This window comes from Pollachius pollachius (genome assembly GCF_949987615.1).
Source record: "Pollachius pollachius genome assembly, chromosome: 14".
Classification (NCBI taxonomy): Eukaryota; Metazoa; Chordata; class Actinopteri; order Gadiformes; family Gadidae; genus Pollachius; species Pollachius pollachius.
In genome coordinates, this window is record NC_136947.1 from 3340833 (window position 1) to 3357409 (window position 16577).

General features: G+C 49.6%; 1 protein-coding gene across 1 annotated transcript; it reads right to left on the minus strand.

Annotated features, from left to right (window-relative positions):
* Positions 1 to 1562: 1562 nt before the first annotated feature.
* On the minus strand, positions 1563 to 3287 carry LOC307085672 (transmembrane protein 200C-like; the record flags this gene model as incomplete). Its single annotated transcript, XM_079750537.1, has 2 exons — positions 1563 to 2458; positions 2516 to 3287. The coding sequence occupies 2 exons, from the start codon at positions 3285 to 3287 to the stop codon at positions 1563 to 1565; spliced, it is 1668 nt and encodes a 555-aa protein (XP_079606663.1).
* Positions 3288 to 16577: the final 13290 nt, after the last annotated feature.

Below are 16577 nucleotides of genomic sequence, written 5' to 3' on the forward strand. Positions count from 1 at the left end.
CACTTTGGCAGACCGGAGAGGGCATACACTTCAGAGAAGGAGCACATTCACCCCGCCCCATTGGGTTTAAACTGCCCCCATGCGAACGCAACAACACGCCCACAAATAGGTCACGCTCGGAATAATCACACTGCCACCTTGTGGCCGTCTACGGGACATTAACTATGTGTCCTAACCACCAGAGGGCCTTATGAGCCTAGGGTTAGGAGTATTGCTTACTAATGCTGCATAAATGATGCTACACGAAGTGTGCCTATCAAAAACACGGTGTACATAAAACCGAAACCATACAATGTATACAGAATTATCTAACACAGGGACTGTAAAACTAGCATGCACATTTATTTTATTAGGCAGGTCTGTCATTTAGTACTTTTTAAATGCTAGCCATTTATATCTTGATAGCAATGCATTCATAATTTAATGCATTATGTTATAATGCCACTATAAAGTTTATATATTATAAACCTTCCAATAATCAAATACTTATTTGACAAAATATTCAAACTTTTAAATGATCAACATTTTGACCATTAAAAAGAGAAACAGTTATGGCAATTATCATATTTTGATACCACTGCAAGGAAACACAAATGCTTGTCAAGTATTTTTCACATTTAATGGGGTGACACATTAATGCCCCTTTATTATATAATAGACGTAGACCATAATATCTTCAGACCCTGATGAAAAGCGGCACCTGTTGCATTCAAGTGGAAGGGAAACTATTTTCCCCAAAGTGTTCCACCACACTCCTGAATCAATCAAACGCAAAGTCATTTAAATAAACTCGTTTCTTTTTAATATTTCATAATGCAAGTAAAATCGCTTGGATGAAGCAAGTCCTTTTACACTGTGCTACTTAAATATCCCACGATGACACTTAGGTTCGACAGAGGTGATACAGACAAATGCTAACCCATGTGCGCATTGGCAAGACCTTTTTTTTACCCCTAGGTCCCAAACCTAAGCCTTTTGTCTACCTGAGATTCATTTCATTAAACCTATGCACAAGGTAATTCACATTACAGTGTATAGAAACAAACCTACGCTAGTATCTTCATTACCCAGGGCATAATTCTATGCTACAGTACACCTTTCTTTTTTCTGTTTTTTTTTTTTTTTGAAGTAGCACATTCTCAGAGACTGCCTAAAGCAATTCTACAGCTACAGTTTATTTTGTTGAACTACCATAATTATTTTATAAAATATATGTAGGAATGAAAGTAGCTCTACTCTAAGGACTTTTTGTTTTACAAACGAGTATTCACTCATCATAAACCTAATATGTCATAATTTTTCTCAGTATTGCTCTTGCTACATTGAAAAAATATAAAAAAGTCTTGATATTTGAGCTTGCAGTGTGGTATTTATAAAGAGCCTTGCTCCAGAGTGTCCATGGCTATGTGTCAATAGTCCTTTTGCCCCGTTGTCCTCCCCCCCTGGCCGTTCTCTCAATAGCAGCGGATACGAGTCGGAGCGATCGGCATCCAGTATCCAGAAGAGTCAAGACAAGACGTCAGCGGCCGTCCCAGCGGCCTGTCAGCCCCTCCTCCATCCCTCTAGCCCTCCACGGAGGAACCGATCTCAGCCGGCTCCGCCTCTACCCGAGCGCCGCCCACGTCCTCCGCGGTTGTCTCTGCTGCTGCCGCCTCCCGGTCAAAGGTCGACAAGGAGGTGTCGGTGTCGGAGGCCTCGAAGGACTCCCCGCCCAGGTCGCTCAGCTTGATGTAGCCCTTGCTGTTGGAGCCCTCCAGCCGGGGGCAGCTGAAGCGCCTGCCTCCCCGGTCGCCTTGACGACAGGCCGAGGCGGAGAGGCTGCAGCGCCGCACCGGCCGCGGCTGATCGGGCAGCGAGTTGAGTGACAGCCGCGACCCCATCGCCCTGGCAACCGGCGGCGGAGGGGACAGCTGCGTCCGAGTCCGCGGCTGCCCGGCGGTGGCCGCCGCTATCGGCGTTCCCGGCGGATCGGCGCTCCCGGCGGGCGAGCGTCCTCCGTGCTCCGGGAGCGTCGGCGGGTCGGCGCCCGTCGGATCCTTTTCTTTGGTGTCTGCCCCGCCCCTGACTCCGCCTCCCCCGCCCGCACCCGCGTCCTCCGAACGCCGTCTCCCCACCGCCGCCGTCCTGGCCGCCGCCCCGTCCACCTCACGGTTGTTAAGCTTGATGACGGGCAGCGTGTGGGCGGTGACCGAGGCGGCCCCGATGGAGGCGGTCTCCCACTGCAGCGGCGCTGGCGGCGCTGTCTGCTCGCCGCCGCCGCCGCCACCGCCGCCGCCGCCGCCGCGGTCCCGGTAGATGCTGTAGACCGTCTCCGTGAAGGTCTGCACGTCCCGGGACCAGCTGCGCGTCCGGCCCGCCAGCGAGGGCCGTCGGAGCGTCTCGTCGCTGCCCAGCTCCGTCGGGACGCCCGGCCCCTCGGACGGCCAGGAGCCGCGGGAGACCCTCCCCGCTCCTCCTCCTCCTCCACCTCCTCCTCCACCCCCTCCTCCTCCACCACCCCCTCCTCCTCCTCCACCGCCGGGGCTGGCGCTGTAGAGCCCCGACGGGCCCGCGGCCGTCCCGGGGTCGGCGCTGCGGGACTGCGTGTAGTTGACCAGGCCGTTGAGCGGCGAGTACTCCTTGGAGCGCACGCTGTGCAGGTCGATGACCGTGGAGTAGATGTCCCGCAGGTTGATGATCTTGGTCTTCTTGTCGCGGTTCTCGTGGAGCACCGCGTTGGCGCAGATGAACAGGAAGATGCCGATGCCCATCACCAGCGGGCCGAACACCTTCAGGTTGTCCGAGTACAGGTAGCGGTCCAGGAAGTCGCACAGGAAGCCGCAGGAGTGCGAGGGCTCCGGGGCGCTGACGTTCCCCCGGCTGTGGTTGAGCGACACCGCCTGGTCGTAGAGCTGCGGTGGACTGGCGGCGGCGGCAGCGGCGGCGGCGTTGGCGGTCGAGGTGGCGGTGGTGGTCGCCACCTCGGAGGACGTGGGCAGCGTCTTGGAGTAGCCCATGCGGTGGCCGCGGTGCATGCCGGTCCTCCGGCGCTCCTGGTACTCCTGGTGGTTGGGGCTGGGCCAGTAGCCCAGAATGGCCATGGAGATGCCCACCATGAGCACCATCACGCCCACCGCCGCCACCAGCCCCGCCGGGGAGCACAGGTTGAGCTTCCCCTTCACCACCACCACGTCGTTCTTCTTCTTTCTCTTCTTGGCTTTCTGCTTGCGCTTGTTCTCCGCGCGGTTCTTGGAGCGCAGGGAATCCTGGCGCCGGTTCATGCGCAGAAGGCCGCCGGTGGCTATCATGGTTCCGATTGGACAGCGGGCGCGTCACTCAACCTGAAAGGGCAAACGGGGCGACAACACAACGCACGTTCAGGGTGAGTTCTGTGTGCGCGAAACCTCGAGTTCAGGCGAGAAGACAAACATGAAATCTGTCGAGGACATGATGTATGTGACTAAACCCGGCCGGGAAATAGGGTGGAATCTCTGCACTTGGAGAAATCAACAATATTTTTTATTTATTGATAATAGCTGATTGTATCCGACGATAAAATAAGCTTTTCAGGCAATCAGGCAAGCACCAGTTATGAATCAACAGTTAACATCCTAACCGCTCTTCTCTGTAGTAGTAGGAAAACTACCGCCTTTAAATAAATAGACGATAGTTGACAGTCAGGAACAAGGAGTGCTGTTTATATATCCAGCCTGTGCCAGCGCGATATCTGCCCATGAAAATATAATGTGTCCAGACAGCTGGCCAGCAGGCATGTTCCCTTCCACCTCTCTCTCTCTCTCATTCTCTCTCCATCACTCTCACTCGCTCTCCCTCTCTCTCTCTCTCTCTCTCTCTCTCTCTCTCCATCACTCTCACTCTCTCTCTAACACATATTTTCTTCTGCTGTTCTTCCTCTCTCCGCCTCTCTCTCACTCACTTACTCACTCTCTCACACATATTTCCTTCTGCTATTCCTCCTCTTTCTCTCTCTATATTCACTATAGCCCTCTCTACCTGTCTCAATGTCCCTATTTCCTTCCCACATCCTCTCATTCTCTCTCTCTCTCTCTCTCTCTCTCTCTCTCTCTGTCCCCTACACTCCTTCCTGTCTCTCTGCCTCTATCTCTCTCATTGTACACAACTTCCAGCTTCCGTCTCTTGCCCTGACTCCATCTTCGCGGCCCTCTGAACAAACCCTGGCTAACCTTTGGCCACAGCGTCTCTGAGCTCGGGCGGGCGACGCGGCGAACGTGATCGGGAGCAAACAGCAGCCCTGGGAGTTGGATTGTTTACACACAGACGTGCTCACTCCATCTCTCTCTACAACCTCCTGCTAGATGGGGGTTGTGGGGTTGGGGGTGGCGAAGGGTGGGGGGTCTTTGTGACCGACGCCGCCATAACGCTGATTGCGATGATCTTGAACGGCTTGCACCCAGCGGTGATTACACGCGTCCAGCTGATGAGTTTTATCCACATGGGGTGAATATTAATTTGCGAATAAAGCGGCTTAATTAGGCTTGCCCCCCCCCCCCCCCCCCCCACCCCCTCTAACACACATGCAGACGCACACACAGTCATGCACACACGCACACACACACACACACACATAAACACACGCACGCCTCCTACATTGAATCAGCTGGTAGGAAGGTATTTAATTTGAGTAATCACGCCTAATTATGTATGACTTAGGGCTTGGATTCATGAATAACTTATTCCACACATATATTTCCCAGGCAGCGATTAGGTGAGGACATTTCTCAAGGAAATGTTTTGCACACCTGGGTCCTTGAGGCTGGCAGCCACGAGAAACCACCCAGGTAATCCGCTGCTCGTGTACGTTTCGACATATGGATTCTCGAAATCGATTTAAGTTCCCACGATACATCTCAGGCACGGTGGCATGACCACGTGACCTTTCAGGAGGCACCAGGCGGGCCTATGTCAGGTCTGCTTACATCGGGTCCTGGCTCTGCAATAGACCGCGTAGCTCTGCGCCGTATCCCCACGCCGATGCTACTTCAGTGGGGCTCCGTGGGCAACCTGCACTAAAAGCGATAATGCGTGGGAAGCCCAACTATGTTTAGGACAAGAGGCTGGAGAGCTGGAGACCTGGAAGGTAGGTGTGGGCAACCAGAGCTTTGGCCCCTCTCCGTGGTGCTGAACGCAGGGTGCCAATACCTGGGTTTGTGTTTGCTGACAAAGGCCCTATGTCAGCAAAGAGGGAAATAAAGAGGCCTCTTGTTCTGTAATATACGGTAGAACATGACACCGGGCAATGTTGCGTGAGTAATGGCTTGTTGATATTGCCACGCATCTGCTTCCTTGCCTGTTGGAGATGTGTTGTGTGGGAGAGGGGAAACACACACACACGCACACACACGCACGCACACACACGCACACACACACACACATGCGCAAACATATGTTGTTGAAGAGGCAAGGTTTCCTGAAGATGTCCAGACTCACAGCAAGACATGTGTCTCCAGTACAAACCAAAACACTGTGTATTTGCTCTCTCACTTGGTAAAGGCACATGACAAACACCCAGACGGCTTACTTGGCCTGACGAAGCCCATGCTTCCATGGCTGATAGGCCTTCATCAATTACCTCAGCGCTCGTCTCTTGTGACTAAATTGAGACAGTCAGCATCATTTATTTGATCTTTACCGCCATGACCGACTGAATGAATTTCGTGGCAGCGACCGAAGCTTTAAAAAAAAAAGTTTTACTAACGTTAGTCTATAAAACGAACGGTTGGTTTGGTGTGGAAGCCATAAAACCTGTAACGACAACTCCTTGCATTTGGCATGGAGTGGATGCCAGTCCAAAGCCTGAAGACAATTTAAACAATTCTCATAAATCCGTTTTAAATCAAAAAAATGTTTATCCAGAAATCCAGAAACGAATTCACACAGCAGACGTCGTGCAGTGTTACAACCCCTACCCAACGCCCTATCCCCATACATTTGTATTTTATAAAACAATAACCATCTTCCCACATCTGACGCGTTACGTCGTTATGTTATGTTATCCCGAAGCTGCAAAAAAAAGCAACACTGACATTCACAATATCTATGCCTGTCTATGGAAGATCGTATAGCCTCATACGAGATACACAGGCTAATAATCTATTCAACAAAAGATCCCCGTTTGATCGGCATCACGGAATTGTACATTGCAACTCTTGGCGGCGACTGCGGTCGTAACGGATGTGTTCGTGATGTGAAAAAAATGACAGATAAACATAAGCGTTCTCACCAGAAAGGGTTCCGTGATTATTCCGCATCTTGAAAACGCGCACGCTGGCTGTTGTGCTGCAACTGGTTCGGCTGTGCACCGCGCGGTGCGCCACTTTGGTGCCCAAACTGAACTGGAAGAGTGCGGCTTGCAGTGAACCGTGTGCTGGCTGTGGAGCCGGGGGGCGGGGTCGTGGAAGGGGTGGGGTGGGGGTGGGGGGGGGCATCGGGTGTGAGGAGGATAATCGTCGGACACCGTGCAAATGTAATCTGTAATCTAGTTTAAGTGATATGCTGCGTAATTTATTTAGAGATTAGATGTGATGAACATGTTGACGATGCGTTAATTTTGTGTCATCTTAAAGGCAGTGCTGGATGAGACGTTTCAGAGGGGAAAGGTATGGCTAAAATGGAGATTTGTGTTTTCACTGCTGACTAGCGCTAAGGGACCAAAAAGGCTTAGTATATAAGTGACTATCTTAAATCTGTGTATAGCCTGTAGGGAACTATGTAATTAAAAATATGTGAGATGAAAAAAAAACCATAGTGATTCAATCAGGGAATGAACCAACAGAGCATCTGCATTAGAGAAAACTGGCCATTTACTTATTACTTTCAAATATATATTTTTAGAAATATTGATTGTGTGTATATTCCATACACACACACACACACACACACACACACACACACACACACACACACACTCACACACACACGCACACGCACACACACACACGAGTGTCTCTTTACAAGTAGAGACACCGATACATATACCAGTAGAGTCACCAATACGATACCAGTCGACACGATAGAGACACCAGTCGAGACACTTACTAGACACACCAGTAGAGATACCAGTCGCGACACCAGTCGAGACACCAGTAGAGGCACCAGCAGACGTACAAGTAGATACTAGTAGAGACACCATTGACACAAGCTTCTAAAGCAAGGATAAAGGAAATCGGGGGGAGAAATACAAAGTCTCAGGCTCTGCAGGCTCCAGAGAGCTGACTGTGAATTGATGACCCAGAAATGGTGGTTTGTTTATGGCATAAATTACTTGGCTGGAACAAGGAAGACTCCAGCAAGTGTGAGAGTGTGTGTGTGTGTGTGCATGTTTTAGGCGGTTGGACCAGACAGACACACGCACACACACACACAGACACAGACACAGACACGCACACGCACACGCACACACACACACACACACACATGCAGACACACACATGCAGACACACACACACACACACACAACTACACATACAGACACACACACACTTAGCTGACGCTCAGCTGGGCTGTCTTTAATCTGTGGTGGTGTTAGCGCAGAGCGACCACTACCGGGCCCTGGTTTGCCTATAGAGCAAAGACTGTATCAGATGCTGGGTGAGGCCACAGCAGATTGCACTGTGAAGCAGCCTTACTGCAGTCTGTACATGCCTCTTGGCGCAGTGGTTAGCCAGCACTTTACATTGGGTGTGTATCCTCGGATGCAAACACCATTTGAGGATGGGGAAAAGAGAGCATTTCGACCACATCCTAGATCCTCGGAGAAAGTCGATACCGCCGCAGCACAGACCTAATCTCGACACATATGTTGAGTCGTCTCTATCTCTGTTATGCAACCAGCAATACATGGTGTGTGTGTGTGCGTGTGTGTCTGTGCGTGTTTGAATGTGTTTGAGTGTGTGGGTTTGAGTGTGTTTGTGTGTTTGTGTATCTGTGTTTGTGTGTATACGTGTGTATTTGTGTGTGTGTGTGTTTGTGTGCGTCTGTGCGTGTTTGAATGTGTTTGAGTGTGTGAGTTTGAGTGTGTTTGTGTATCTGTGTTTGTGTGCGTATGTGTGTGTTTGTGTGTGTGTGTGTGCGCGTATGTGTGTGTTTGAGTGTGTTTGAGTGTGTTTGTGTCTATGTGTGTGTGTTTGTGTGTGTTTGTGTGTGTAGGTGTGTGTTTGAGTGTGTTTTTGTGTGTTTGCGTGTGTCTGTGTGTGTGTCTGGTCCTATGATTGTAAAAAGATGTTAGCCCGGTTGGCGTGAGTGTGCCCCCAATGCACTTGGCATGTTGCGTGGTGTGTTTGTGTGTGTATTGTGTCTTTGGGTCCAGGGTTCTGTTGACTTAGCGTCCTCAGGCTTTATACGACTACTTCATGCTAGCTAGGCTCTGCGCTCCTACATATCCCGGGCAGTAACGCAGCGCATACTGTGCCATGGGATGCACTGTTTAACTGAGCGGTTCCTGACATTCCATCTTACTGGAAGACTCAGACACAGCCCCTCTGATGATGAGTAATGGAGAGGCCAATATAAGCCCCTCCCCTTGACCAGGAAGTCACTCTGAAAGAGCGCAGTTCGGTTTTTCGAAATCGCAATCCTCCTCCTCATCCTCCTCATCATCATCGTAGTCTTTATCCTCATCATCCTCCTCCTCATCATCGTTATCACTATCAGCATCGTCATCATCCTCATTGTCCTCATTATCATCGTCATCATCATCATCATCAGCATCATCATGCACTTTGTCACGCATTCTATCCAAGAATCCGGTGGTTTCTGATGTATCCAGCATCAACAACCACAACCACAACATCAACAACAACAACAACAACAACAACGGGGTCGACTCCTCCATTGACTTGAATGATAAAGCCCTAACGTCTATCTAAGTGCAAACGCTCTCTTAGCGATCAGCTCCTGCATCGCTCCTCTCTGTAATTCAAACCGTGCTCCATTCCCTCTGCTGCCTTCCAAATGAGACCCGGGACCACCCCCCCGCACGCCGTCTATTCAGGGAAATTGGCAAACGTGTTTCTGCAGCAAAGGCTTGCCAGCACCTGCTTCCCGCCTTAATGAAGTCAATATAGTGACCAGGACTGAAAGTGTGAAACAAATCTGTGATTCCAAATGAGAAATGCTGTAGGGTCTTCATGTGCAGATGCTGTTGGTGTCTGGGGTGACGCAGCGCTGATGTGTGACAGAGGGACCGTTGAGTGTGTGTGTGTGTGTGTGTGTGTGTGTGTGTGTGTGTGTGTGTGTGTGTGTGTGTGTGTGTGTGTGTGTGTGTGTGTGTAAGTGTGAAGTGCTAGGGGAGAAAAAGGTTGTAAAGTGAGTGCTGTGAATGACTTACATATAAGAACATCAAGTGTGTATTTGCCAATGTGTCCACGAGCGTTGTTTGTGTGCGTGTATTTTTAGGTGTGCCTGCTTGTGTGCGCTTGCCTGCTTGTGTGTGTGTGTGTCTGCGTGTGAATGTGTGTGGTTGTGTGTGTGTGTGTGTGTGTGTGTGTGTGTGTGTGAATCTGAGTAACCCACATTCACAAGAGCTCAAGGCACGAGGGCTGCAAAAGTGTTACAAAAAGCAGACCCCCCCCCCCGCGCTCCCCAGGACACACCCCTCTTCCCCCACTGCTGCTTCCTCCTTTCTCCTCAGAAATGCCCCCCTTAACCCTTCCACATAGTTAATCATTCCTTATCAAGACGTACGCAGGTAATTACGCTCAGCATAGGGCTCATAGTGATGAATTAGCCATCGGCCCACCGTTCAGACTGTAATGTTACACTCTTAAAGGAAACACAGGTTTACACACACACACACACACACACACACACACACACACACACAAATGTGCGAAACTACACACAGACAGACACACACACATGTACAAAGGCGCACATGAAAACACACACACACACACACACACGTAAAAGCAGACACATTCACACACCAAAGGAACCACACACATAACCACGTGCACATTTATACACAATAGGAGAGAGGAGACCAAAGGGGAAAGAGAGAGAGTGAGAGAGAGCGAGAGAGCGAGAGAGAGAGAGAGTGAGAGAGTGAGAGGGGAAAAGGGGTGAGGAAGGACGACATGAGCAACAGAGGATTGATGGAGATATTAAACCATGGAGAGAAGTGCGAGAGAGAATACGAGAGAGTGTAGGAGGAGGAACGTTGTGAGAATGGGGGAACGCAGAGAGAGGAGAGAGAGAGAGGAGAGAGCGCATGAGCCAGAGAGCCAAGGATAGAACATGAGGGGAAGGCTTCACTCTTAGCCATATACCCTCCCATAATCCTCTGGCTTTCATCTTGTGTGGAATGAAACGACAGCAGCACCAATTCAATTCCATTCAATTCAATTCATTTAATTTTCTTTTCACAATGCCAATCTTTCATTCGCTCTATCGCGACCACCTGACCTCCACACATGACTGATGGAGAAGCTGGTATGCAGTTATTCTGGAGCTAGAACAGATATAGTTCTTCTGGCCCGGTTATCATCACACAATTTGAAGCTCCGCTGAAGCTTTGCTCATCTGTTACATGCACACACAGACACACACACACACACACATATATATATATATATATATATAAGGCCAGCCAAGAATACTATATCTTCAAAAGTACACGAAAACAAACATATTTTTCTAGTTAATGTAAGAAGTCCACAGCTGCCTTCCGCACTGTAACCCTGATAAAATGGGGCTGCAAACAAATTTAAAATGCCTTTGGTGTAGTCGGCAACAGCAATGTCTCACCCGCTCACACAGTAATCCACACCGATGTCTCCCACATCTTTTTGTCTGGGTTGGATAATACAGAGACCTTGTTGTTAACGGCTTATTAACGAGGAGTTAACTGCTGTTCTCCTTCCAAACGTTAACCCTGCCAGGAGCTGTTCCGGGAGACAGAACCATGTGGTGTGTCTGCTGAAATTGGTTATAAATGCATTTAATTTGACTTTGATGTGGATGTTGTATTGCATTGGGTTGCATTGCAGCTCTGCTCTAGAGAATTCAGTGGTGGTGACTCACACCCAAACTATCCATCAGCATGGATGGATGGATGGATGGATGGATGGATGGACGGATGGACGGACGGACGCCTGCAGGGCCATGGGGTTACTGGCTGAATCCTCAGAGCAGCCAGTGGCGTTACAGCAGTGCATGTCCGTGTCATTGCAGCACGCTCTCCAAGCCCCTCGCCGCTTGTCAGACGTTCAGTAACGCTGGTTTAAACGCCGCCGAGCGACAGAGCCGGCCTGCGTTCCAATGCCTCAAGGTCCTTTTTTCTCGCCCCTCCTCCCGCATGCAGCTGTAAGGCTGCAGCGGGCTTAACCGGGGATGTGGGATTTCCCTCGGTTCGGCACATTGGGTTTAAGGATCAACCTGATCCCTCTTCTCCTTCAGCTGACCCGGAGAGACGAACTCTGTGTTGCTTCGGTAATTGCTGTGGATGCCCTTGAGGCTCTGCATGTGTAGTGGAGATTAAAGCTGCATGGTGAAACGTTTACACCACCGGAACCAATACATTTGTCTCAAAGTGATTTGAAGTGCGGTGAGTGTCTGAAGAGTTTAGGACGCATCCACCCAAGGGTCGGTCGATAAGGAGATTTTTCTCGGTCCGGTTCAGTAAGGGTTGTTGGAGAACGTTTGGTGGTGGGAAAAATGGGGAATTTGCAAGTATTGTCACGGAGTATGTTTTCGTTAGGGGTGGAGAGGTAATGGATTTGGGTAGACTGTACGGGTTAAAGAAAGCTTTTAAATGACGTTTGTAACAAATGGCATGTTAACTGAGTTGAAGTTACTTAGGGAAGATAGAAAAAACAAAAATAAACTAAGAACATTGACTTTGATGCAACATTAATATCGAATGCAGAACAGCTGAGGGGATTTAAGGTCTGAGCAGGGGATGATGTCTCAATGAAACATTTAGAAACAGTCGCTAACGTCTCAATTATTGAAGGTGTAAGTTTCTTCTGCCTTCTGCCTAACTACGACACTGAGAGGCACGAGGAATAGACATTTGTCTATTCCACCTGCTATGTTTCTTTATTATAACTCAGATTCGTTGCTATCACGCCTCGGATGCCCCATAAAGGGAGGTTTCTTCAGTGCACAGACCAAAGCCCCAGGTGTATTGACGTCTTGCAGGCACTCCAGGAACGTATGGACCACCAAAGGTACTGCATGTGCATCACTTGCTGGAAATGAGGTCAGGGTTATATAGCCATGGAATTTCAATCATTGATTTTCAGTCAAGGATTATAATGTGTTATTATAAGGTAAAGCTCGACCTTTCCTATATGGAATCGGAAGTCTTCAGGATATTCCCATCTTAAAATGATGGCTATCAAAAAAAAAAGCAAGAAAAAAAGAAGCCCTCTCAATTATAACAAAGTCCTCTATGGTGTGACAGGCCAACTGCTGCCCGGCCCAGCCGGGCATAGACAGTTAGCTATAGCAGACACCTTCTTACAACTGATGAATGGTCTCCGGCCCGCTCCGATCGCTGCTCCTGGTTCCTGCTGCTAATGAGTCGAGGATCCGCAGCGGTCCGGCGAACACATGAAGGTCGCGGAGACGTACTACGGCTGACGTATTCCTGGAGCCCGGCGTGTATGACCTCCAGGTATGGAAAGACCCAATGCGTCTATGACACCGCTTTCAAGCGGGAAACAGAACGAAGCTCCACAGATATGGTCTCGGAACTATGGAGCCGGGTTGCCATAGCGATAGCGGGGGGGGAGGGGGGGTGGTGAAGAGCAGCAGGTGAACACTTGTTCCCAGCAGGAAGTATGTTCCCACAGGTGACCTTGTTTATTTCTCCTTGTTTTCTTTTCTGGGATCCACGCGGCCTGATGGATCGGAAGGCCACACGGTGCTCCAGACATAAATAGAGGCTCACTTTTCATCTGCTGGTGGTTTGGGTGCTAATGGGAAATCACAAGGGGGTGAAATAAGTAGGCTACACGCTGATGCAATGATTCTCAACCGGCAGGTCGTGACCCACAAGAGGGTCAAAAAGGGTATTTTTTATAGTGCGTCACAGAGCAAAATGCCAAACCTTAAGAAGCCCATGAATTACCTAATTCAATGTTAATTCATGTTTCAATGGGATACTGTTAAATTGAGCTCAGTCCCAAATGTTGCTGCTTTCTGTTCGCTCAACGTGTTTAACAGCACATGAAGGCAATGTTGGCAGTAGTGAACTCACGACTGCAATATTGGTAAATACATGTAGGGATTATCTTTAGGTTGTGACTCGATGACAAATGACAGACGTAGCTCCGGAGGCTGGAGCGGATGAGAGCCAAAGCTCTAACGGACGCCAGCATCACTGACGCTGCAGGAACCAACCAACTAGACTGGTGTAAACACATGTGATTTAGACAGTATTGGTAGCCACCTTCCTCCCATGTCATCTGAGACCCACTTCCAATGCATTTGGGGCATTGACATCCCCATCGTTCAACATCAGGCAGCGCTGTAGCTCGGCTGAGCCATGAAACGATGACTGCAGTAGGCTCAGCGTAGAGTACAGTAGAGAGAGAGAGGCCGCCTTCCTCTTCTCCCCATCAAAGTCTCATCATGTATAATTAGTAGGGCGTAACGTCCGAAGGGGGATGAAACCCTTTTTTGATATCCCAACGATTCTTTTTCTGACTAAGCAGTGAAGGCCATGGGTTCGCTTCTTCTTGTAGGTTTTGCAGACGCCCGCTCCGCAGAACCCCGGGATCGGACTGAGGAGGCCAGCTTTGATCTCCCGTCCCAGATAATATAGGTCATCACTTCAGGGAGAATAGAACAAAGAGCCAATGAGGCAGAAAACACCGTTCAACCCACCCCTGAGCAGTGCACACCAGGAGCAAACAGCCGCTCTCAGACCCACCCCCCCCCGCACGCTGGCTGCTGATCTCTGCCCCCCCCCCCCCCCGACAGTGGTGTTGTTTAGCAGAGGGGGAAAGCGGGGGAAGCAGGGATGGTTTTAATGTTTTGGTTCGTATGTTTTTTTTTTCAGTTTTATTTTCTGAATCGCGCAATATTGAACCTGTCCTTCCCTATTCTGCAGCCTCTGTGTGGAGCCGGCTGTGTTCTTACTGGGTATCCATGGCAACTGTTTCATAATGGCCGGGCGAAAAAACACCTTGGAAGAGGCTTCCTTTGTATCCGGGACGCGGGGTCGGGACAGAGGCGGAACCGTACGAGAGCGATGTGCGGTGACTTATGTAAACCGCGTGGATCCGTATGGAACCTTTAATCGACAGCACCCACCGACGGGCCTCCCAGCCTCGGCGGGGAGAATTACCTGAATGTCATCTGAATGTCACGTCGTTCACACAGGACATGGATGCTAGTCTACCGGGGTCTGGGACGCAGCGCACGACCGCAACGCTGGCAGTAAACAGCGATACTGTTCAATCAGGATTTGCTAAGATTCCGTGCTGGTAAATTGCTGTTTTCACCATGAAGAGACACAAAGAAATAAAGGACAATGGTTCTATTGGCATAGCACTTACGATAATATACCCAGTGCCGTGCTAACGTCTCCTATAGAGGCTCCTATTGGCTGCCTTATGTGTGTATGTGTGTGTGTGTGTGTGTGTGTGTGTGAGTGTGTGCATGCGTGTATATGTGTGCGTGTGTACACGTGAGCGTGCATTCACATGTGTGTTGCTCTGTGTGTATGTGCGCGCGTTCTTACGTGCGTGTATGCATGTGTGCGTGTGTGTACACGTAAGTGTGCATTCACATGTGTGTTTCTCTGTGTGTGTATGATCTTGCGTGCGTGTATATATGTGTGTGTGTGTGGCCGTGCGTGCGTGCGTATGTACGTGTATGAGTGTGTGTGAGTATGTACCAGTGGACGTTCAGCCCTGGGTGGGGGGCCGGCCTGCAGCCAGCTGGGGGTCAAGGACACCTATGGGGTGGGGGGGTTCATCGCCATGGATACAGCGGCAGCAGTCACAAGGCATCATACCTGAGCGGTTGACCCGATGCTAAGGGAGGGGGGCTAAGATACCGCGAATAGATTAGGTCTTAAAACTGACGTTGTCCCAAAAAAGAAGATTTGCATTTTGCAGCTCAGTGCGAGAAACGGCATCGAAACACATGTTGGCTTGCACGGCGTAAAGCACAAAACACATGCACACCAAAGGTGGTGTGAAGTAAAAGGCGAGGAAACGTGAAAGCAGGCGCGGGAGTACGATCACATGCGGTGCTTATCTCTTCGGCTCTATTTCAACACCCTGCTATCTGTGGCTGCTAGGCTAATATCAGTAGACCCTTCCCAGTTCCGATCCCAACTCTATTTCCAGTCGCGTCAGGCTCATAGGTGTTATCGAGTTCTAGTGTTAAACGGGGGGAGAAATAGCTATTTGCAGTGTGAGGGAAGAATTAGGTTTGACATTATAAAAGGGGAAGGATTTCATATATTTTGGGGTGGATTTTATATTTTTTTCTGAAAATAGACCGTAACGGTGTGGAATTGTTATCCGAGCGTTTGAAAAACACTGGCGTGTTCCCCATAGATTAAAAAGCACGCCAGCAGTTCCGATAATTAAGGCCAACGTTTCCATCCCTACATAAGCGAGAACTATGTCATGCGTGTAGCAGGTGGGTTTGATGTGGGTGATGGACCTCACACAACCTCCACTTTTGACTGTGTTTGATCAGGAACATCTTTGAGGTCATTCCTCTTTTCATATGCTAATGTCTTAATCAACATTTTTTACCATGAGCCAAGCCTCTTCCCAGCTCCATCTCATTTGTGTCCTCGCGTAAATGAACCTTTACTGCAAAGATAAAAAAAGAAAACGACAAAGTAAGGACAGGGCGGAGAATCCAACCGCTTGACTACAATTAGTTTCTAAGTGCAGCCAAGTTTCTGTGTTGAGGTGATGAAACAATGCAAGCCGGCAGCTTCATTTGATGAGAATGCATCTCGTAAAGAAGACAAAGCTGTAAATGACAGCGGCGCGGTGGCCTTTATGTTCCCAGACAAACACATTAGCCGTACCGCCTCTATACGAGCCTTGAATAATTCAACAGCGCACCAAAAAGGATGACTGAGGCGTATTTTATTGAAACGTATCGTGCTCCATTTTGTTTTACATACTATTGATTATGTGCTTCCACATACCTGTGATGTCTAGTGGTGAGGGGGGGGGGAGACCGGGGAGGGGAAAAAAAAGAGAAAAGAGAGACTACAACCATCCATCTTAAACCATCTTAAGCCCCAAAGTTTTTCCCCAGCTGAATGTTGAAAGGGCACATTGTTTGCGAGAAGTGTATCGTCAGCATGTTTGCGGGGAGCCTGGCAGAGACAACAGGCGGCTCATCCCCGCCGTCGCAGCGCAATATCTCTGTTTCGGCAAACAACATGAAATGAGGCTTACTAAGGTTATTATGTGTTGCATAAAAACCCCCGCATGACACGCTACTGCAGCGCGCCATCATCCGTTTTCTGCTGTTATGGCAGGAGCAAGCAGGGCGAGGAGACAAGGGAGACGGGAGGGGAGGGGGGGGAGGAAGAGAGGGAGGGGGGCGGTGACGAGAGGAAGAGAAGGTGG